The 23,167-nt window shown below is 37.7% G+C and overlaps 1 protein-coding gene and 1 pseudogene across 15 annotated transcripts in view; one reads left to right on the plus strand and one right to left on the minus strand.

The window, feature by feature from the left end:
- Positions 1-3,152: 3,152 nt before the first annotated feature.
- On the minus strand, positions 3,153-3,429 carry LOC138831693 (small nuclear ribonucleoprotein E-like; annotated as a pseudogene).
- A 16,541-nt stretch (positions 3,430-19,970) lies between these two features.
- Positions 19,971-23,167, plus strand: part of Abi3bp (ABI family member 3 binding protein) — a 188,266-nt gene continuing 185,069 nt past the window's right edge. For all 15 annotated transcript variants that reach the window (XM_070030358.1, XM_070030366.1, XM_070030367.1 and 12 more), the window contains exon 1: positions 19,971-20,137. In XM_070030358.1, the coding sequence (XP_069886459.1) occupies positions 20,059-20,137 (79 nt within the window). In that variant the 5' untranslated portion in view covers positions 19,971-20,058. The remainder of the gene's footprint in view (positions 20,138-23,167) is intronic.

Here is a 23,167-nt window from a genome sequence, read left to right on the forward strand (position 1 = left end):
TTCAAGTGGAATGGGGCATTCATATCTTCAAGTGAATCTTAGTGTTATACTAATCCAACAAGTATAATATCCAATTTGCTTTACAAGTTTATTGAGTTTATAACTTAATAAGATGCAGTGCCCATTTAATTCTCTAGCATTTTGTTAGTATTTGAATGCCTCTTTGTAAATTTTTTAAGTAGGGAAATGCTTTTCACATGTCTATAGATTTCTCAGGGATCTCCTAAGAAACAATGCACACGCACAGGCATGCACACTCACACACATACATGTATGTGTATGAGGGAATATATTATAGGAATGAGCTCACATGGTTGTGGAGGCTGAAAGTCTGGTGATCTGCTGTCTGGAAGCTGGGAACATCAGGACATCTAGTGATGTGTAATGCAATCTGAGTCTGAAGACTCTAGACCAGCACTGTCAATGCTGGAGGCCGGACAGGCAGCTGCTACACAAACAACAAACCATCAAACAAAATCAAGTCATCCTTCTACCTTTTTGTTCTATTTTGGTCCTCAAAGAATGAAATGATGTTTACCCACATAAATGAGAATGGATCTTTGCTCAGTATAATGATTCAAACGTGAATCTCTTCCAGAAACAAACACATCTACAATTAATATTTAACACTTATTTGGACATCCCTAGCTGAGACAAGTTGACACATAAAATTAACCATCACATATCTACTCCTTTAACTTGACATCCATACCCATCTCCTATAACCATTTTTAATCCCCAAATAAAGACACAAGGTAATAAATCCATTTGACACAATGTAAGTATCATCTGACAACCAAACCTATAGTAATCCCTTCCCCAGAAGAAGAGGTAAAGCCCTTGAATAGTGTTTATACCTCTTCCAATAGCATGTAGATTAATTACTGTAATATAAAGTTAACAATACTTAAATCAAGATGTAAACTCAATACATCTTTTGGATATGATGAGAAAATAAGAGGGAAAAGACACAGCTCTGCGGAAGACATTGATCCAATCCTGGAAGGTGTGCCTCTGGTGTTTCAATTGTCTTTTAAAAGCCATTCATCATACCATTAAGCTATTATAACATGGTGGGCACTATGGCTTCTGTGAACATGGCCCATTGCTGCATTGGTAGAATAGAATGCTTCTTTATTTCAACCTAGTTTATTGTTGCTTGTGGTGTCTAAGACACTACTTCCTGAGGGGAAGAGTCAACCACTTTTTCTTAGAAGCTGAATGTTGGATCTCTGAAGTTTGAAAACATTTTGAAGGAAGTTTTGTGACTTGTCATTTCTCTTCTTGGCAGTGTCTGTGGGGAAAATATGACAAGTTGAATAAAACAATTCACAAGTTAATATCTCAGCGATCTTCTTTTATATTTAGCTAGATTGATTCGCTTTTTCACATTGGTCTATTGTGCTATTTGATTTTTTCCCTATGCTTAGCCTAAGAACCTAGGGAACTCTGGATAAGCATGGTGCTTTTCTCCAATGCTTCTGTTTTATCCTAAGTTAAATAGTTGGAATGGTTGGGGGAGAGGTGGTGAAATTTTGCATTCTTATTAAGTTTGGTATCTATGTGAAGAGGCAAAATCCACAGAATCTTGTTTTTCTATGTATATAGTTTAGAAACATTTATTTAATAATTTTTAAAGATGAAAGACTAGAAAATTCTGAGTGTGTGGCAGGTTGTGCGGCTAAGGCCAGGCTTCTAGCTCAGTGGAAAGTAAATAGAGCAATTATTGTGTTCTCTGACTTATATCAAACTGCTACCATATGCAGGAGCTATAATCTCCAATTTAGGCTGTTTTTCTTTGCTATTTGTGAATTTTCCCTTGCCTTATACTTCTTTGTCTTTCTACAAATAATGAGGTACAAAGAGTTTATTAACAAATAGTCCACATAAATTTTTCTGGGAATGAGACAAAATATGATTATCAATTATCCAAGTGAGTGAGCTGCATTGTTTACTCCATTATCCGTTTTTTTCTAAATGCCTTTAAAATCTCTGTATTCTGGGACCCAACATTAGTTACCACAATGTTCAATAATAAAAACAAATAGCATTTTACATGCTCCAGATAAATTGTATTGTTGTTTTATATACGTCTTATACTTCTGTTAGTAGTTACTGGTAAAAATCAGTGTTCTGAAATAAAAAGATAGGAGGGCACGTCTTTGAGGGCTACAGATTCTGGCCATAGGTAAAACTGATCCTGAACAACAATAATGTAGCTTTAGAGCATGACCTTGATGAGACTGGGGGGGGGGTTCGGGGAGGGGAGGAGGCTGGTGGCTGAAGCCTGCAAGTCTCAGGATTATCTGTTTCAAATCTCTGTCCCTGGAAATGCAGAGGAGAAAAAAAGTTCTGGCCTGATTGTTGATTATTATTAAACCCTCATCGGATCTATGTAATGCTGACTAAATCTACAAAGGACAGATTAGGGCTATACAGAAAATCTAAAAATTATTAAAAATGTATCTGGATTGGGGCTGGGAAGGTGGCTCAGTGGTACAGTGCTTGCCTTGCATGCATGAGGCCCTGGGTTTGATTCCTCAGCACCACATAAGCAGAAAAAGCCGGAAGAGGCGCTGTGTCAAGTGGTAGAGTGCTAGCCTTGAGCTGAAGAGCTGAGGGACAGCGCCCAGGCCCAGAGTTCAGGCCTCACGATGACAAAAAAAAAAATGTATTTTGATTGAAAATTAAGCTCAGTTATTTTAGAAATTATGCTGTAGAACACTTATTAGGAAAAAAAATCACGAGGGATCCTGCCCAGCTGTGACTGCAGAGCCAAAGGAAGGCTGCTGTCATTATGGGATGTGTTCAATAAGCTATCATATGTAACGAAATGAATGGAGCAGCTTAGGATGAGCATCAAGAATTGATTCTTGAATTGGAAGAAACCTGAAGGTCTAATATTCATTCAATGCATTTATAATACCATCTGCAATTATAGCTCTTCTTCTTTTTTTAGAAAAAACAAGGCATTTATTGTCACCTGATGATAACAGAAGGTCATCAGAACTGTGCACACTAACAACGGGGCTCATCAAACAATATGAACAGATGTTTTCTTACATTCCCAGCAAAGAACACTAAAAAAACCAAACCAAAACAAAAAAACACTGTATAAGATTCTTAATAACTTCTCACTTCATTGATCATTTCTAGTTGGAGACACTTTGCAATAGAGTAATATTATCTCCTTTTAACATGATCCGACCCAGTTGTTTTCTTGACTTTGTTTTAGAATGAATTTCTTCTGCATCATCTAACACAAGGTTCATGTATTCATCAGAACCAATGATGCAGCCCTCTATCCGCATATTCACTTGCTCATAGAGCCACACCGGAATCGAGATCTATTTTGTAAATATCTGATGATAAGATTGATGGGCTGCACCATCACCTTCTGCACCTTTTGGCCTGGCCACGGTATGCCATGGTGGAATCTTACAAAGGCCACACAGATCAGCACGCCACCCTACGAGGCCTTATATCTCTTCTTAACTGCTTGTGATTTGGCTTTCAATAAAGTTCCTGATGTTTTGCCCATCATAATTATGTATCTCTTTTGTTTGTTTGATTGTTTTTATCCTTACAAAATATCAGGTATTTGATGTTTCTTTCTTTTAAAAATTTTTTTATTGTAAAAATACTGTACAGAGGAGTTACAGTTACATGAGCAAGGTAATGAGTACATTTCCTATCGAGCCTTGTTACCTCCTCCTCTGTTTTTCCCCTACCATCTCTTCTCTCCCACCTGCACAACTACACTCCCCCTCCCCACCCTGAATTGTGAAGTTCGTTTTCCAACATAGTGTCTTGTATATCTCATTGTTACAATGGGTCAACCTGTTTCACTATTTAAGCATTTTATTTTTTCCATGATATAAGCGTTTTCACTGTATTTGATGTCGGTGTCCTGCATCTTGTATATAAACTTCTCTAATTTGGGGAGGGGAAGGGAAAAAACAAAACGCTTGATGTTTCTTTCTAAATACCTGAGATAGATGCATTGCAAGAATGCTGTCTTCCAGGGATGGTTTTAGGAATGTGACAAACTCTCATTTCCAAATTTTCATCTGTGACATTTTGCCCTTTCTTCTAGTAATTTGCATGACGGTGACGCCCAATTGCTTTGTTGTTGTTATTTTTGGTTTGCTTTTTTTTTTTTGCCAGTCCTGCAGCTTGAACTCTGGGTGTCAGTGCTGTCCCTTAGCTCTTTTGCTCACGGCTAGTACTCTACCACTGAGTCACAAACCTACTTCCAGCATTTTCTGTGATTAATTGGAGATAAGAGTCTCACGGACTTTTCTACCCAAGCTGGCTTCAAACAGACTTTTCTGCTTGAGCTGGCTGCGAACCATGATCCTTTGATCTCAGCCTTCTGAGTAGCTAGGATTACAGGCATGAGCCACTGTCACTCAACCCCCATTGTTTTTATTGAAGGTTTTCATGGGGACCATTTTAGGCAATGAAGACACAAAGATAGTTTCTGCACACAAGGGGCTCACAGTCCCATGGGGGATGAGAGAGGATTTTAAGACATTAAAATAGCAAGTACAATTGTAATTTGTCTGTTATGAGACATTCTCTGTCATCATGGAGAGAGGAATGTGAAAACCACTCAGTTACTGTGTCAAATTGAACTTTTCCTGGAAGCAAATTTTCTAATGACACATTTTAATAATTATCTTTGGGTCTTTATTCCCCTCTTTCTGGTAGGCAGTTAATTCCAAATCCATTTCCTCAATCAATTGCCTGTTGATTTCCAGCTTCCTTGATGGCTATGTTGTTTAAGTAAGTTCATCTCTTATTGGCACAGAGTGCAGATATAACAAGATGGACAAGTCATTGAAGAACCCGAAGTGTCCAGGCAGAGGCAATTATCCTGATGATGTACACCACACAATTTAAGGAATCCAGAATACATTGTTCCTCAGTTTAGCAAAGTAGAATGAGCTTGAAGATTAAACAACAGTTTTGGTTTCCCACTTAATAATGTAATCGCTTTTGTAAGTGATAATATTATGCTAACTAGTCTTTTTACCTGTACTGATATTCCAATAAAGTAACAGTGGCAATAGCTTTTGGTAAGTGTTGTACATGTAGGTATTGAATGTACACTTATTTAGGCATTGATACACATGCTGTATATTTTTCCATAAAAGCAATAAATGAAAAAAAACAAAGCAAAACAATTAGTTAAGAGCTAGAAACTGGAAAGAAGATAAGAATTGCAGGGGTGGGGCTGGGAAGGTGGCTCAGTGGTAGAGTGCTTGCCTTGCATGCATGGGGCCCAGGATTCCATTCTGCAGTACAACGTAAGCAGAAAAAGCCAGAAGTGGTGTTGTGGCTTAAGTGGTAGAGCACTAGCCTTGAGCTGAAGAGCTGAGGGACAGTGCCCAGGCCCAGAGTTCAGGCCCCATGATCAAAAAAAAAATAATTGCAAGGGTATTTATTTTGGTCACCCCTCCTCCATACTATCTGCCACATACTTTACTGATAATGTAATGCTTTGGATAAGTTTAGTTGATTACCTTAAGGGAAATCAAGGGGAGGATTTCCTCTTGTAACTGCTATATTTTTTTTCCAGTGTATAGAACTATCCTAACTAGCATTTAATAGAAATACTCCTATAATGGCATAGTAGTATTATAAAATTTATTGTGTATAAACCTAAGCACTTTAAGACTTTTTTTAAGTCTGAAAGCACAGGATTTCATCTGCTACAAGGCATTTTGTTTGCCCTTAATGAAACAGGAGGAATATAAATTGGAAAAATAAATCACTTAACTTGGTACAGATAAACATGCTCTTTATTACTAAATTGGAAAATAGTATTTGTTACACTAAAAAAGCTGCCTTTTTTCCTAGTAAGAATTCCAGGAAAAGCAAAAAAAGTCATTAAACACTTAATCCTTCTTTTCTATGTGACTCATGGTTTCCTCATTTGCTCCCAACAAACATAAGCATCTTTGTATCTGTGCATCAGGGTACCTAAGGTTTCACTTCCTCAGTGTCCCAAAACAAAGCCATGGGGACTCTCCCAAGAACCAGTGAAGGAGAGTGCACACTTACATCCCCACACCTGATAGTCCCCCACCTTTTCCAAAAAAGCTGCTTATTCAGTTTGAGACTAAGGGCCTTTGTGAAGGAGTTCAGTATATTTTAATATTTCCTGCTTCATCTGCAGCTCAGAGCCAGAAGTATAGCTCCAATTTCTTCCAAGATGTTTTATGAGCAAAGAATCATGTGCTCTGCAGTCATTCATAGTTAAAGATGCCTCAGGTTTCACACTTTGGGGACAGAGAAGGGAAGCACATTTTCTGCTGACTCTTTAGTTCATGTGATATATATTCTAGAATGTTCTTTTTTTCCAGCTGGAATGAGGTTTCTGAACACCAGATTGGGAGGCCATTTTAAAACATACACACATCTTAGTTGGTCAACCCTTGTGACTGAGGGCTTACGTGTGTGCCCAGTATTTGTCAGGGTTGATATGGTGCTGCCTCTAGCTTCCATTTCCCATGTGGTTTCCTGTCTTGAGGTAGACTTTCTCCAGGCTTTCAAGATGTCATCTCAGATGGTTTGTGTTCTCCTCCTCTCAAACATGGGTTATGAGCAAATGTGTCAGCTGGGAATGTGATAGAGTAGCAGAGTGCTTGCCTAGCAGGCAAGAGGCCCTGGGTTCAATTCTTCAGTACCACATATGCAACCATCAATAAAATTAATTAAGCTAAATGTATCTGTTTTCTGGTAGACTGAGGAAGTGGAAACCAGAACTTCTTACTGTGAGACAGTATACTCTGATTCTAATTACGCCTTTTATGGTCATTTCTGGGCTGAATCCACATTAAACATATTTTTCCCTTTAGATCCCATTCTTCTTTTTGTGCACAAAATAGAAGAAAACAAAAATACTCTAAGGAAAATTATGTTTTACTCAAAGTTAAAAAAAGTAAAACAATATAAAAGAAAGAATCTAGGCTATAGGGAAATTTTATTGCATGGGTGGGGAGAAGTGGTAGAAGCCAGATAAATGGTAACAACTTTAAAATAGCTACTGTCGTGTCAGAATAATAGGAACATATGCATACATTTGCACAGATAACACACTATGGAAGCATCTATATTACAATGTCTCTTCTATCTGCTGCCTTTTCTATATCTGGGAGTTGGTGACCACTGAATCCTGTCCATCTGAAGTTATACTAGGTAATGCACTTGTAACAAAGGGCTGGGTGATCTTTATTCAAAAGATAGTTATTAAGAGTCAAAAGTCATTGGACAATGGTACTGGCTGGGCCTTACTAATCTGAATTACACCTATTTTGTCACCAAAGCAGTATAATGTTGGAAGTAGTCACTGTCACCTAAACCGGAGACAATACTGAACATGCCTCAGCCTATGTGATTGAGGTGGGCACATGACTGGTTGGTGCTTTTATCTCATGTTGAGTGTGTGAGCCTGCACTGTAAGTGTGGCTGTGGACTATAACTTCCTTTTGTGAGAGGAGTGAGGTACTCAGTTATCTAGTGGACTTACTCTAACCTGTATGGATCCACCTATTGCTATCTGTGGAATAGTTAAGAAGAAAAAAAATATTTCCAAAACATTTTGCTATTGTGCAAACAGTATTTGCTTATGATAAGAATTTGAAAATATATAGAATATTAATATTAAGAAAGAGTTTTACAGATAGAACAAGTTTGGGTTTATATACATCCAGCTTTTAAGATCTAATACTTATATTTAATGTAGTTGCATTTTCACTCTATGTAACTTTTTATTATGTGCTTTTTAAATCAGAATTTTAGGATTTCCCATGTCAATTTTATTTCTTTCTTTCTTTCTTTATTTTTGCTGGTCTTGGGGCCTGGGCGATGTCCCTCAGCTCTTCAGCTCAAGGCTAGTACTCTACCACTTTGAGCCAGAGCACCACTTCCAGCTTTTTCTGCTTATGTGGTGCTGAGGAATTGAACCCAGGGCCTCATGCATGCAAGGCAAGCACTCTACCACTGAGCCACTTTCCCAGCCCCCCATGTCAATTTTATATGGCTTTTAGTGACCAAATTATCTTAGAGTATGCCTCAACTTGTATCATCAATCTCTTATTCTTGTGTGTTATGTTTGCATGTGCTGTTACAATTATTTCACTTTTAGAAGTTTAGATGACCTTTTTTTATGTTGTTTTTTTTTGGGGGGGGGGTCCAGTCATGGTACGTGAACTCTGGGCCTGGGCACTGTCCCTCAGTTCTTCAGCTCAAGGCTAGAGCTTGAGCTACAGCGCGACTTCTGGCTTTTTTCTTTTTTCTTACATGGTGCTGAGGAATCGAACTCAGGGCCTCATGCATGCAAGGCAAGCGCTATACCACTGAGCCACCTTCCTAGCTCAGTTTAGATGATCTTTACACTTACATCATTACTCTGGCATCTATTTTCTGATGGAAATTATTGAGTCAAAAGCTATGAATATTTTTAATATGTACTTCTAGAAAAGGATTAAGAACGATTTCTTTGTATGGATAAACTCTTATTCTGGTTTAGATGAAAGTAGGGCCCAAAATCATAAGCTATCTTTTAGTTATCTTAAAATTGTCTATTCACAATGCTTATACACTAGGTTTCCTCATGCAGAATGAATAAGTAATGGGTTTGAAAATGATTAAAAAATTCATGTCTATTTTTACTGCTTGTCCTTTTAGTCTTACATTGGTAGGCTAGAATATACTTACATTTATTTCTGTATTTTTCTTATGATATTTGAACCATCTTGTTCCAGTAATTCTGGAGAAAATCTTATTTCTTTGGGAAATGTTCATAGGGTTGTTCCTATTCTCATTATCCCAATCCTGAATAGATTAGGCATATGACAAAGGAGAACTGAACTTACTGATGGACTTAAGTAATAAATTGACCATAACATAGCTTGTGTGATTATCTATGTGGGCCCAATGTAGTTATAGTGTCCTTAAAAATAGGAGATCTGAAGAAAGATCAGAGAAGACATGCTATTTGATGCTTTTGGAGGTGGAGGAAGGGGCCAATGCCAAGGAATACAGGTTCTAGAAACAGAAAGACCAAGATATAGAGTCTGTCTTAGAGTCTGTAGGAAAAGGTAAAGCACAATTGATTTCAGTTCACATAACTTGTTTCAGATGTCTGGGCTATAGAATGTGAGATCTGTGTTGTATTGTCAAAATTATCTGTGTGGTAACTTTTATGACAGGTACAGAAAAAAATACATTTCAATTTCATTTCTTGGATTAAACTATATTCCTCCATCACTGTGTTTTCCACTTAGATTTTTCTTTCCATTTTGTATTTATTTTTGTTCCATGATGGAGATTGAACTCAGGCCTGGGTGCTATCTGTTAGTGTTTTTGCACAAAGCTAGCACTCTACCACTAGAGCCACAGCTCCACTTCCAGGTTTTTGGTGGTGAATTGAGGTAAGAGTCTCATAGTCTTTCCTGATTGTGTGGCTTGGAGCTGTCATCCTCAGATCAAAGTGGCGGGGATTACTCACATGAACCACTGGTGGCCAGCATTTCCATTTGTTGATTAGCCAAGTTTTCATTGTTCTTTTCATGAAAGGAACAAAGGAAAGAGGTTTATTTAATTTATAATTTATAACTCTAATGGCTGAAAGTCCATACACCACGGTGCTGACATTTGAAAACGCCTTTGACTGCATCCTAACATGGAAGATGGTATGGCCTGGAAAAGGTATGCTCAAAAGACATCACTTGACAAGTGAAGAAGCAAGAACAAGAGGCCAGGCCTACTCTCCCATAACAACTAGTCTCACAAGGATCAATCTTTTCTGAGTGATACTCTCAAGACCCCAAATCTTCCTTAAAGTCCTTGCCACCTTAATACCACAGGCAATTCCTTAATCTAGGAATTAACACAAATGCGAATTTTTGAAGAGATGAACCACATTCAAACCACATTCAAAAGCGCAAGCTTAGGCCTCTCTTGTCCTTTTATGGTATAAATTTACCTACCACTTCAAAACTAACCAGAAGCCCACTTTAGGGAAATTTTCTTGTAATCTCTACTACCATCAACTAGGTAGAGTTGGAAGCTCTCTTTGATTTTCATACATTCACCTCCATCCAAAATACTAAGCACACTACCTAGTCATCTTAAGTTTTTCTTCATTCCTTAACAACCTTCCTTGGAGACACACAATGGTATCCTCCAAAACATTATTGCTCAGTGGTCTAGATAGGCTTGTAGTCTCCGTAAGTTTTGATTAAATGAATAGAATGTACAAGTGTACACAAGTTACTGCTTGAAAGAAAGGAAGAGTTCTATAGCCTAGCACTGGCAAACGGAGTAACAGGGTTGAATGATATAAGATGCTGTGAGTCTGGTTTATGATGTTTGAGGTCTCAGACTGGTGAGAAGACTAGATTAAGGGGCTTGATCCATGTCGTACATGCTACGTTGGCAGATGATTGGGTCATATTGAATAAGAAGTTCTAGTCTTCTGGATGGAATTCAGAGTCCTATGAGCATCATCTTATGTGATGACCCAAATGAATGTCTTACCAGTGACCTGATGCTAGGAGCCAGGCATTTCAGGTGTTAAAGGACATCACATTTCAATTCAGACAGTGACAGATGATGACACAAGAGTAAGGAGTTGACACATCTCTTCCCCTGGACTCTCTACCAGACTCCCCCTATTGCTTTCTACACATTTTCCTAATTCCAGACTTGTTCCTGGAATTAATATCAGATGTTTTGGGTGAATCATATAATTTCAAGGAAGGCAATTCCCTTTCATTTTAGCATGGGAAAGATTTTCTCAGATTTATCTGGAAAGTAATTAAGAAGAAAGTCTCTGTAAGGCTTAAACCATTCTTCTTGGAGGCCCAAAATCTTGCTTGGTAATGGGTGGGTCATATGTGGTTCCAGGGGAGCGCAGTTTATTATATTTGTGCACAGGAGGCCTCAAAGTAGAGCTAGTTTAGCATGTTCAAATGGCTTCTTGTTCTATTAAGTTCTATAAGAGTTGATGCTAGAGAGGAAATCAGAGACCGAAAACAAGCTATAACCAGTGGATAGATCACTTTTTAAAGAGAGAAAAAATGGGAAATTAAGGTTCTTTATTGATTCTAATGTATTTAAGGTAAGTTCTGAGCCTAGATTCCACTCTTCAGGAAAATCCTGGTTGCAACCTCTTTCATGCCATTCTGCCTTCGTCTGACCCACCTCAAGAACTTAGTCCTCTTGCTCCATTCTCCAATCTATCTTGAGCTGTAAGATGTAAGTTATCTCACAGTGTTATCCTTCTAAGGGATCTTTGCATTTTATCCATTTATTAAAAGAATTCTCTAATTTCAGATAATTTCAGATATAGGATAGAGAGGAAAGCTGAACACCAATAGCACAGAACTATAATTCTAGCTACTCAGAAGCCAGAGATCCAGTGGATTGTGGTTCACAGCTGGTGCAGGCAGAAAAGTGTATGAATTTCTATCTCTAATTAACTAGCGAAATGCTGGACTAGAGACATGGCTCAAGTGGGAGAACATTAGCCAAACCAGAGAGCCAAATGACAGTATGAGAACCTGAATTCAAGGCCTGACCATAAAAAAGAAAAAGGGAGATTCTTCAAGTTATCAGAAGATTATGCAACCCACAAAGCTTATGAACTACAACATTATGTTCCTTGGGCAAGTCTCTTAAATTGTCTGAGTCATAGTTTCTCCATCTAAAATAGTTCACAGGGTTGTAAATGAGGATCAGAAAATATGAAAATGTATGCTTTGGGTAATTTAAAAAACTGAATACTTCCAGGGAAATGTTAGAGGAATAATAAATCATTTTAATAGCTTTTTTTCTAAATGAGTTTTTGCAAGTGTTGAAGAGAATGAGACTAGTTCTTCTGGAAAAAGGAAGAAAAGATTTAGAAAACAAAATAAGACAAAAGAGATTTGAAAGCTGCTATGATGAAATTTTATACACACATATACATATAGGAACACACACACATATAACTTTACAAAAGGATATTTAATGGAATTTATATTGTACCACCCTTTATTCAAATGGTAGGTATACCTCTGAACCCAGCCTATTTTTTAAGGTTTTACTTCTTTACTGTGAATCTCATGTACACATAAAAATTTAAACATCCATAAAATTGATATACTTTAAAATGAACGTGTCTATTTAGGATACTTTGTTTTGTGACTAGTACATTCTTTGTGTCAGCCTAGAATCTTTTAACACATTTTATGTCATTGATGCTTTTGCCTCCAAACTGGAAAGAGGAGATATTATATTCAGATTGAAGTATTTAACCTTGAGAAAAAGTTCTAGCATTTTTCATCTGTTAAAACAATCACAATAGATAATTAGTTATTTGAAGTTATGAAAAGGTAATTTGTTATTTGAAGATTACTGAGATCATGTGTATAGATAGCATTAATACAGTATTGAACATCACTGTGTGACACTAGCTAATATTTTAGAAAATCACTACTATGGTCACCATCATCACCTTGGTAAGTATCTGGAAACTTTAAGTTGGAGTAAATATAGAAATAGCTAAATCACTTCTAGTCAATAAGTATTGTGGACCTACTATGCACTAAATGCTAATCTGTATATTTTACATGCATTAAGCTATTTATTCCTCAGATTACTTCTCTGCCATCATTGCCATTTTTCAGAAGAGAAGAAATAAAAGCACAAAAGAGGTACACAAATTAAATGACTAAAAATGTCTTAATTACATTTTGTTTATTTACTATATAACTTCTCTCTAACAAGTCTGTAGCTATTCCCGGAGTCAGTGATGTAAGTTCCTTGCCCAGTGTTCTGTCTTGGTCACAATGTGGCTGCCATACTTGTAACTAAAAAACAAAACAGAAAAAGAAGGGCAATAGAGGACTGAGTTTGTGCAAATGTTTTTCTTTTAAACAAGAGCAATAAATCTCTTCTAAAAGCATGTTGGGAAAATTTCCCTTCAACTTCATGGAAGAGGGAACTAGCTAATGTTCTTTCCAAGCCATCTTTCTGCCATGGGAAGCAAATTTTCTCCATGAGGGAGAATGAGGAAATGGCTCTTCAGTTAGCAACCAGCAATGATTAGGCTACTTCAATAATTCTTGCCAACAGCTCTAGAAAACATTCTCAGGAAAGGGTGCCTGACCCTTCAAGAGTTGGAAATTTGTAGGCGAAATTCTTTTATTTTCTATCTGTATTTCTCAACTTGAGAAGAACTTCTCAGATCAGGTGAACTCTCACCAAGAAAAACAATAAAATCATATTTATTTTTAAGAGGGTAAGTGACTAGAGCAAAAAGAAAGATATTCATCATTTGATTTTCCATTCATGAGTTAAATGTTCCTTCTCAAATATGAATATTGGTCATACTTCACTAGGAGGTGTTAACATAGTGGAACTCAATATTATATAATGGAACTGCATTGTATCTGTACTCTTCAATAGGGTAGCAAACAGATGTAACTACTCAGTACTTGAAATATAGCTACTGTGAATGAGGAACATAATTTTAAACTTTAATTAGGTTAAATTTAGGTAGCTTCATGTTCCTGTCTTGGTTAACATATGTGATACTCAAGGAAGTACTTTCATTTTCTTATTGGAGACACTATTACATGATATGCTTCTCAACCTCAACTATTCAATATTTGTAAAATAATCACCTTTATTTATTTTTCCTTAACATATATTTTTTCAAATCACATTTTTTTTGGTTTTGGGAGTGAACATGTTAAACATGTATTCTGTTACTGAGTTAGATGCTCAACCCCAAATACAATCATTTTTAAGCTATAGTAGATCTGAGATTAGAAAACAGAACATCACAAAGTCAAACTAGAACACTTCCAATTAAAATTTTATAATTTTTCCTCCCTGTCAATGATTACTATGTTAAATCCTCAAAGCATTCAATTATTATAAGCTGACATGTTCTACAATAAAAGTTTAGATATAGTTACTACATTTTCCCCATTTGTATACACATAACATAAGGACATAACATATGTCCTTTCTATATTTTTCTATACTTTACTTCAGCATATTTTGGGCTGTAGCCAGAGGAGCTCATGATTTCTTATCTTACCAAGGAACACAACCACTATATTTGCTTCGACATGCCTTCCATCACTAGAGTTCTGTTTGCAATCTAGGTTGTCCTACCCCTCAAAAAAGATGTAGCAAAGTTATGAAGTGTTCAGAGTAGAGTTACTTCTATAATAAAGACATGAACTCTGGAAATTGGGAGGTCATGGCCATGAATGACCATTCATTTCCATTCACTTAATAACACAGCAGGCCCTCCTATATCCCACAAGCAATAGTATGCCAAAGTCAGCTGAGTAAAAGATACTTTGTCTACCTGTGTTTGCTATACCTCAGATCCCTGAGGCTGTGCTCTGATTTCAGGATCCTGCCCTAACACATCCTCCTGTCAGAGTCTGCTACTAGCTTATGTTTTACATTAAGCTCTTAATGCTAATATTTTATATCCTTTAAAGTTTAGGTAAAAGATACTTCATTTATTTTTTAAAAATACTGTAAGTTCGGATAGGTGTGGAAGTGCTGCTGTTTGAGCGTGTCCTCCAAAGTGTGTAGGTTGGAAACTGAATCCCCAGTGCAGCATTATTGGAGAGAAGTGATGAGGCCTTGAGTGTCTGCCTTCATGAGTGGATTAATGTCATTGTCACAGTGGTACTTTACTTACCATGAAAGTGGATGTGCTTTAAAAAGGAGGGCAACCTCTCTTGTCTTCTGCCTCTCCAGGGATCTCTCACTATCTGATGCTTTCCATCAGATTTCGATGCAGATGCTGGCACTACTGGCCTTTGACATCAAGCCATCAGATCTTTAAGAAACCAACTTCTATTCTTTAAAAATCACCCAGTCTATTGAATTCTGTTTTAGTATCAGAAAATGGTAGAAAATTTCATGGGTTAGAGATGAACAGTTTCAATCTGAAAGCTCATTTCTAAACTTACAGAAAGGATTCTTTATATTGTTTGATAAGCACAAGTTCTAGGGGAATCAAGCCAAAAAAGGGAGGTCAAGATGCCTTTAGAGAGATTGAAGAATGACTGGCAAACATAGCTTACACACTTAAAGGTAAAACTTGTCAGAGTTATATAAACCATTGTGGAAGAAAGTTTAATGCTCTGGCCAAATACACCTCACTGGAGCAAAATACTTGTCCAATTGGATCAGAAACTTAGTTCAGTACAGTAATTATAGAAACAAGATTTGGGCTGAAAACATGGAACACTAGATTTCCCATTTCAAATATGAATCATGCTTTATTAACATCCCTATGAAACCACACCATACCTTTGTATACTATTAATTGCAAATATATAAACCTTAAAAAATACCCTGCCATAGTTCCTAGTGTACTAGAACCTAAAAACTGTAGAATGAGAGGCAAAGTGGATACAAAGAATTTTTTTTTTTGGGTCCAGTCATGGGGCCTGAACTCTCGGCCTGGACAGTCCCTCAGCTCTTCACCTTAAGGCTGTACCACTTGAGCCACAGCGCCACTTCCGGCTTTTTTTCTTTTTGCTTATGTGGTGCTGAGGAATCGAACCCAGGGCCTCATGCATGCAAGACAAGCACTCTACCACTGAGCTACCTTCCCAGCCCCGGATACAAAGAATTTTATTTCCAAGATTTGAAAGATTTAGATATTTTGAAGTGTCATTTTAAGTAATGAGATTAATATTGAATACTTACAAAAGTCTAACATAAAATGAATTAAAAAAATCATATGACACTTATGTGGAGTTGGGTTCCCAATGTACCTTAGATGCAGGAGTTCTTCTTCCTTTTCCTAAGGAGAAAATATGTATAAAGAAATGTTGCCATATGATTGTGATGCCATAAAGCCCACTCAGGTCTACTGTTTTGTGAAGAAGAAACCAATGGCAGGTCATAGGTTCGTTCACACTTCTCCTGTTTTGACATGTGTTTTTGACATAACTCCCGTGCATGGGAGTTTGTTTGTTTGACTTCACCTCATTCCAGAAACAAATGAAAACAACTTACAAAATCACATAAATTAAGACTCAAGTAAAATAAGCAAGAAGTAAGGGTGGAGATGAAAATTATAGCCAAGAATGATGTCAAGAAATGCACATAGCACAGACCTATACACTTAGCATGGGAGGGGGACTGGCTTGGCCCTGTTTTTCTAGCAATCTCCACAGAGAAACCTGGTTACCATGGTTACAGAACCTAGTTACAGAAACAATTTCACAATGTTTTGGGGGTTTTTGACATAAAGAACAGTCTAACATTTCTCTAGAGTGTTTAAAAAATGAATGAGCTGAGCACTGGTGGCTCACACCTGTAATCCTAGCTACTCAGGAGGCTGAGATCTGAGGATCACAGTTTGAGCCAGCCCGTGCAAGAAAGCCCGTGAGACTCTTACCTCCAATAAATGACTCCGAAAAGGCCAGAAGTGGCATTGTGACTCAAGTGGTAGAGGGCTAACCTTGTGACAAATAATCTCAGGAATAGTACCTAGGGTTTGAGTTCAAGCCCCAGGACTGGCACACACACATACACAAAAGAATATTATTTAATACACAAGGCTTGGCAGTTCTTTCTCTATATACGGTAGCTGATTTTAGTTGTTTCTTACAGTGGAGTTCATTGTAGTTATTACATGAAAGCACTACAAAGAGCTAATGAGATATTTTAAAGTGGGCCAACACTATGATTTGTTGTTGTCAAGGCTATGATTTTGCTTATATGCAAGTTAACATTCATAGTTCCTGGCTACTGCCATGAGAAGCAAGACTCCTCAGTCAAAGACAAAGGGCAATTGTTTACTTACAGCAATAGTGGTAGACTGAATGCCCATCAGTACAAAGAGTCCTAGTTCCTACAGGACAACACAAATAGCTACAGGTCACACCTGCATATGCCATGGGCTACATCGTAGGAGAGGGTCACTAAGCTTAGGGAACTTGAATGCTGGATGATAGGCAATAACCATGAATTTTGTTTGACTACGGGAGTTAGAAAAAGAGTTTCTTTCTTTCAGGCTATTTGCAAAACATTTCATCAAGAACACAGGGAATTAGTGTCTCTGCTCATAAAATACATAGAAATTATTTCAAGGTCATAACTCAAGTATCCGCTGGATCATCCTAGGACTAATGTTTAGACTCTTTGCAGGAATTGATGGGTTACTTTTCCTTTGATACTTGTTGTTCACTTGCATCTTTCTTCTAGGCACTGAGAACAATGATAAGCAAAAGAAGCACTGTGTCTGCCATCACTAAAATATTACAGATAATTACAAATATATTTTATGTGGTTTTCAAGCCATTTTCCAATGTTGTTTCAATAGGATTTTTGTTTTTACAAATATGAGTGACAATACATTATAGCGTCTATAATCTCCCACGGATCTGGAGTTTCGCATTTCCACATTTCAAATAACCACTTGAAGAGGAGTTTGAATGGGGTTAGGGTTGTGTGTCCTAGCATGGTTGCACAAATTATTCTAGTGTCTTCTACAGGGTCCCATGGTCAGGTCTTTCTAGAAGATAGCCTGAAACACTCTTTATGATTCCATGAAGCAAAGGTATGGTGCCTTTATTTTATGTAAGGAGGCACTTAAAGTTCTTCTGGAACACTTCTATCCTTCTGTTTGGATTGGGACAATGACAGGACAGAAAATTATTTTATTGAGGAGGTGAAATATCCTCTCTGAGATGGTCCCTTCCTTTAAGCCATTACTCTCCCCTGGCTGGAAGAGAGCTCTGATACTGTCAACATCTTCACTGAATTGCTCATTGGTCCTCCTAGCAAAGGTAATGTGACCATCTTTTCCTGACCAAACAATCAGAGATTTGAGTTTATTTCATTACAACCAGCTAGTCAGGACTGCTAATGTGGGTCAGACTTCCTCAGCTGGCCGAGCAGAGTCTGATCCCTGAGTTCCATTAGCTAATTCACACCCCTTCGCACACACACTATTCTGAGGAGTTAACCTTCTTCAATATTTCTGCTGGGTTTGTTCCCTTAGAAAATCTGTCGTTTCCTGCTAACACTGTGGCCCCACTGGCTTAACTCGATGTTAATGGCATATAGAGGCAGAACTCACACACGGCCAGTTGGATGAATGTCCAAACTCAGGTTTGAGGGAGCTGCCCATTCAAGTAGAAAATCAGGGATGAAAAGCCCTGTTAAATAACCCAGTCCCTTCCGTAGCCCCTGCCAGAGCATTCCGATGGTGAGAGTGTGGACCAGGCCAGCTCCAAATGACTTTAACAATGTGCATCCTTGCGCTTTATTTGGAGGACAGGGCTGTCTCTTCAATTTTTATTTTGCTAAGTTGCCTACCTAGAATTTCTTTTAGCAGCCTGCTCCCATTTCTCTCTTACTGTTTGGATTCAGCTATAGAAACCTCATCTAATAAGCCATTTTCAAAGAGTCAATATAAATAGACAAAGAACACTTAAAGTACCTTATTATTTTATTTTATTTATTTATTTTTGTCAGTCATGGGCCTGAACTCTGGGCCTGGGCGCTATCCCTCAGCTCTTCAGCTCAAGGCTAGCGCTCTACCACTTGGGCCACAACACCACTTCTGGCTTTTTCTGCTTATGTGGTGCTGAGGAATCGAACCCAGGGCCTCATGCATGCAAGGCAAGCGCTCTACCGCTGAGCCACCTTCCCAGTCCCTTAAAGTGTCTTATTAAATACCCAGCCATTCCAGTATCTGTGTTCAGGACTTTGTGATAGAGTATATTGGGGTGGGGAGAAGTCTACTAAATTAAGGGCTTTACTATGGTTGTCATTTATTAATGTTTGCAATAAAATGTCATTTGATAAATGCTTCCTGTGTGCCAGGCATTGCCGTGAAACTCCTGCTAGCAAATTTATGACATTGATCATCTCCGCTGTAGAATCTAAAGTTTAGTGATTAGGACTAGGAACGCAGGGGTAACGTTGTCTGCTTAATACGCCAGTCCTGTTGCTTCTTAGTGCTATGACCTGAGTCCTTTTACTTCACCTCCTTAGGTTCAGTTTTTCTACCTGTAAAATAAGTGAGACAACAATGCTTTCTTCATAGGTTGTTTGGAGGAATAAATGTTGAAATTTATTAAATGGACTAGACATATATCTAGCAAATTTCAGAGCACTGAAATGTAGTTCATATTGATGAGATGTTGCAGAAGTTTGTTCAAGGGCACCTTGCTAGTGAGATCTAAGTTCAAAATCTTATCAGTTCTACTCCAGACCTGCCAGATCATTAATATTAGAATATTCTTACTTCATCAGGACCCTTAACCTTTCTGAGCCTGGTCTGTCACTGGTAAATGGGTATAACACCATTGCTCCTACACAGTCGCCCTATCAAATGCTATTTCAGAGCTCAGCTCATGGTAAAGATCAGCTGGTAATGTGCTGCTTCTTTCTCTTTACATCCCTAGCTATGGAATATCCACATGTATACATTTGTATGCATAAATGGATACCACACCTATGCTATATACAATGTAGAACAGTATAGATCTATAATTCCTCTTAAACAGTTTCCCTAAAATCCTAGAACTGCAGAGGAGTTCAAAATATATTTTTATGAACTTGGTCCCATTTTTTTAAAAAAGGATTGGATTGGTTTCTTAGATAATTAAAAACAGTTTCCTTCTTCATTTTATATTTTTAACATCCTGATGGTTTTAAGTGTGTCTTTACTCAATAAAGTAGTTCATCTGATGTTTCAAAATTGTATTATAAATACTTTTTCTTCCACAATTATAGATTGGCTATAATTTCGAATTTGTATCACAGAAGGAAGAAAAGAGACAGACAGAGATGTGGTGATATGTGTGTGTGTGTGTTTTATTTTTTTGGTGTGTGTGGGAAAGGGTGTGATGTCATCTTTTCTCCACCCCTTGTGAGTAAGCCCACAGCACAGCACAGTGCAGCCGCCTGGCTCTGTCACTGGAAGACAGTCTACTTAAATGCAGCTCCAGAGCTGTGAGGAGTCCACCAGCATCACTCCCCGTGTGAGGTGGCCAATGCAACATGCTCTCCAGCTTGGGGTGTCTACTTCTCTGTGGAAGTATTGCACTTGCCCTGGGAAATGCACAGAAATTGCCAAAAGGCAAGTAGTTCTGATGTTTTATGTTTTAAAAGTAATACTAATGGATGTGTTTAACTGTTATATATTAAATATGATATGTTTTTTCAATATGAAGGGGTAGAGTTATGGTGCAGGAAGGCCAAGTAAAGGGGGGGGTGTCTCTTAAACTTTTACTTTCCCCGTGATTACTTTTCACTTTACCACAACTTTTTCTTATGTTCAGAGGAACCTGAATGGTATCATATGGAAGTACAGTATTTGTATCTTGAGTGATATTGTGTAAATGGGTTTTTTTTGGGGGGGGTTGTTAGAGAGTTATGTGGTGCTTTTATGCTCTTCCCCAGAGACTAAGCCAGTATTCACTTATGTTTTTTTTTTTAAAAGCTAGTTCTGAAACTGGAACTCTTTGGTATAAATCTCAACTGTACCTGTTCATCAGGAGGCTGAGGGAGTCCAGGCAGGTCCGACCCAAACATAGCCCTGAAGCAAGCAGCAGGCACCTTTTTGGGGGCGTTTGGAAGAGAGATTGAGCAGAACGGGACACTCCCCCTCCTTCTTTTTTTAAATTGCTCTTATTTTAGTGTTGGTATTTTGTTTACAAATGTCATCCGAAAGAAATTAAAATTTCTAAACTTAGACCCCACAAGCCTCCCTTCTGAGTCCATGAACACCGGAACATGCGGCTCTTGCCTCTGTCCTGTCTGAGCATAAATGCGGCATGTAGTTTGGTTCCTGTGCAGAGGCACTTTTCTAAGCCAACTCTGGGTCTGCAAAGGCTTTTTATGGCTGCAGACTGCAGTAGTCAGCAGGATTATGAAAAACAGACTGGAATTTACCATACAGTTATGATGGAAAAGATTGGACGTAGTACAGAGCATAGTGTGCACAGGGTCAGAAAGGAAAGTTGTTCATGTTGGAATTTCCAAAAGATTGTGTCTTTAACCTCTCTCTGGTGAGTTCACTTCAGGATCATTTTGTCTCTTTTTGAAAAGTGTCCTTTTGTCAGTGGATAAAGTGAAACTTGAATCTAGAATGAGAATGTTGAACGGAGCATTTGGCTGAATGGTCTTTCACTTGATGATGTGAAAAGCAGTTACAACAACAACAACAAAAACCTAAACTAATCTTCTCAACTAATGATGCAAAGAATAAGTCAAACAAGCACTCTTAGATATTTTCTTTTTCTTCTACTAAGAATTTTGTTCCCTGATCACAGTGAGTAATTTAAATCACAGTGTGATTTAAATAAAGTATGTGCCACAGACATTCAGAATTGGTTGGTCAGATTGATGAAGGATTTAATGGCCACATGACACTTGGCATTTTTTCTCAGTCTCAGTACTTATAGATGATTTGATGTGATTTTTGTATTTGCTGGGTAGGGACAAAAGCCAACATTTAGTTACTACAAATTTCTGTGAATTCCAAGTGCTTTAATTAGAATGTGCAGTCATGGAGTACTCATTTCTTGGTACAACTTGCCTTTATTTGTAATGGTAAAGACAAAAAAAAAACAGCTGTCAAAAATAGCCATGAAACTTTTGCATATTTTTTATTGTACTGTTCATCAGATAGATGTGTTTTTAGTTGGGCTTCTTTTGTAAATTTAAAACAATCCATAATTTTGGTAATTTGAAAAATGAAACTCCATCAGATTATAAGTGGCAAGTTTTCTTGTATTTAATACTTTTTCTTTATTATGGAAGATACTGAATAACTTTTCTTTTTTTAGTTGAAGCCACCTTAGTCAAATTGGGTTCCAGGAAAAGGTGCATTGTTATACAGTGGATGAGAGAGGAAAAAGGCAGCATATTTGTTGTCATTGTCCCTGAGCCTCTTTGTACCCAAGGCTAGCACTCTACCACTTGAGCTACAATGCTTCTTCTGGCTTTTACTGGAGATAGGAATCTCATGTGTTTTCCTGCCCAGGCTGGCTACAAATTGAGATCCTCAGATCTCAGCTTCCTGAGTAGCTAAGATTACAGGTGTGAGCCACTGGTACTTGGCTGATAGTACCAAGTCTTTTGTGGGGGAGTCACAATAGATGTTAGCATTTTATAGGTTCTGAACTTTTCTCAGTTAAGAAATTTGTCCTGTTTTTTTTTAACCCATTGTTTCTGAAAAACATTTGGTGGATAATTCCCCTTATCCATAGAAAGCTAAAATGTCAGCTGGGCACCGGTGGTTCATGCCTGTAATCCTAGCCTACTTAGGAGGCTGAGATCTGAGGATCATGGTTCAAAACAGGAAAGTCCATGAGAAATAAACCACCAGAAAACTGGAAGTGGTGCTGTGGCTCAAGTGGTAGAGTGCTAGCCTTGAGCTGAATAGCTGAGGGACAGTGCTTAGGCCCAGAGTTCAAGCCCCATGACCGGCCCCCTCCCCCCCAAAAAAAGTAAAAGAAAGCTATAATGTCTTCTCATAGGCTTGTCCATCATAAAACACATTTGAACAATGAGTTGGCTAAAAAATAAAAATAGTTCTCTTTCTTTTTTTTCAATTTTAAGTTAGTTAAGTACTACTTGTGATTTAAGAAGACAGAATCTGAGAGCTAGAAAAGGCATTAATTTTTTAAATAATATCTACTGATCCAGAACTTTGGATTTATGGACCTCTAAAAATACACATATATTTCAATAGCAAGGCTCTATTATGTGGCTCATTGTTGGAACTTGCCATGTAAGAATGCTCAAAGTGAGGAAAAGTCCTTATGGTTCATAAAAACAAATTAAGGATTTATAAAAGAAGTGAATTTAATTAGACAAATGAGTTCATCATCCTTATTCTGATGGTTAAAAACTGGTTAAAAACTTTACCTCAGGCCAATTCTTGGAAAACACTGTCCTAGTTCAACCACTTACCTTCTAAATAAGGATACCCAGACTGGGTGTGGTGGTTCACATTTATAATCCTAGATATCTGAAAAGCATCCATAGGATTGCAATCAGAGGCTGGGCCTGGACAAAAACTTAAGACACTACTTGAAAAATAACTAAAATAAAAATGGTTGAGGGTGTGACTAAAGTGGTGAAGTAGGTACCTACCTAACAA

Source organism: Dipodomys merriami, unplaced genomic scaffold (genome assembly GCF_024711535.1).
Source record: "Dipodomys merriami isolate MVZ:Mamm:240054 unplaced genomic scaffold, mDipMer1.0.p SCAF_2, whole genome shotgun sequence".
Classification (NCBI taxonomy): domain Eukaryota; kingdom Metazoa; phylum Chordata; class Mammalia; order Rodentia; family Heteromyidae; genus Dipodomys; species Dipodomys merriami.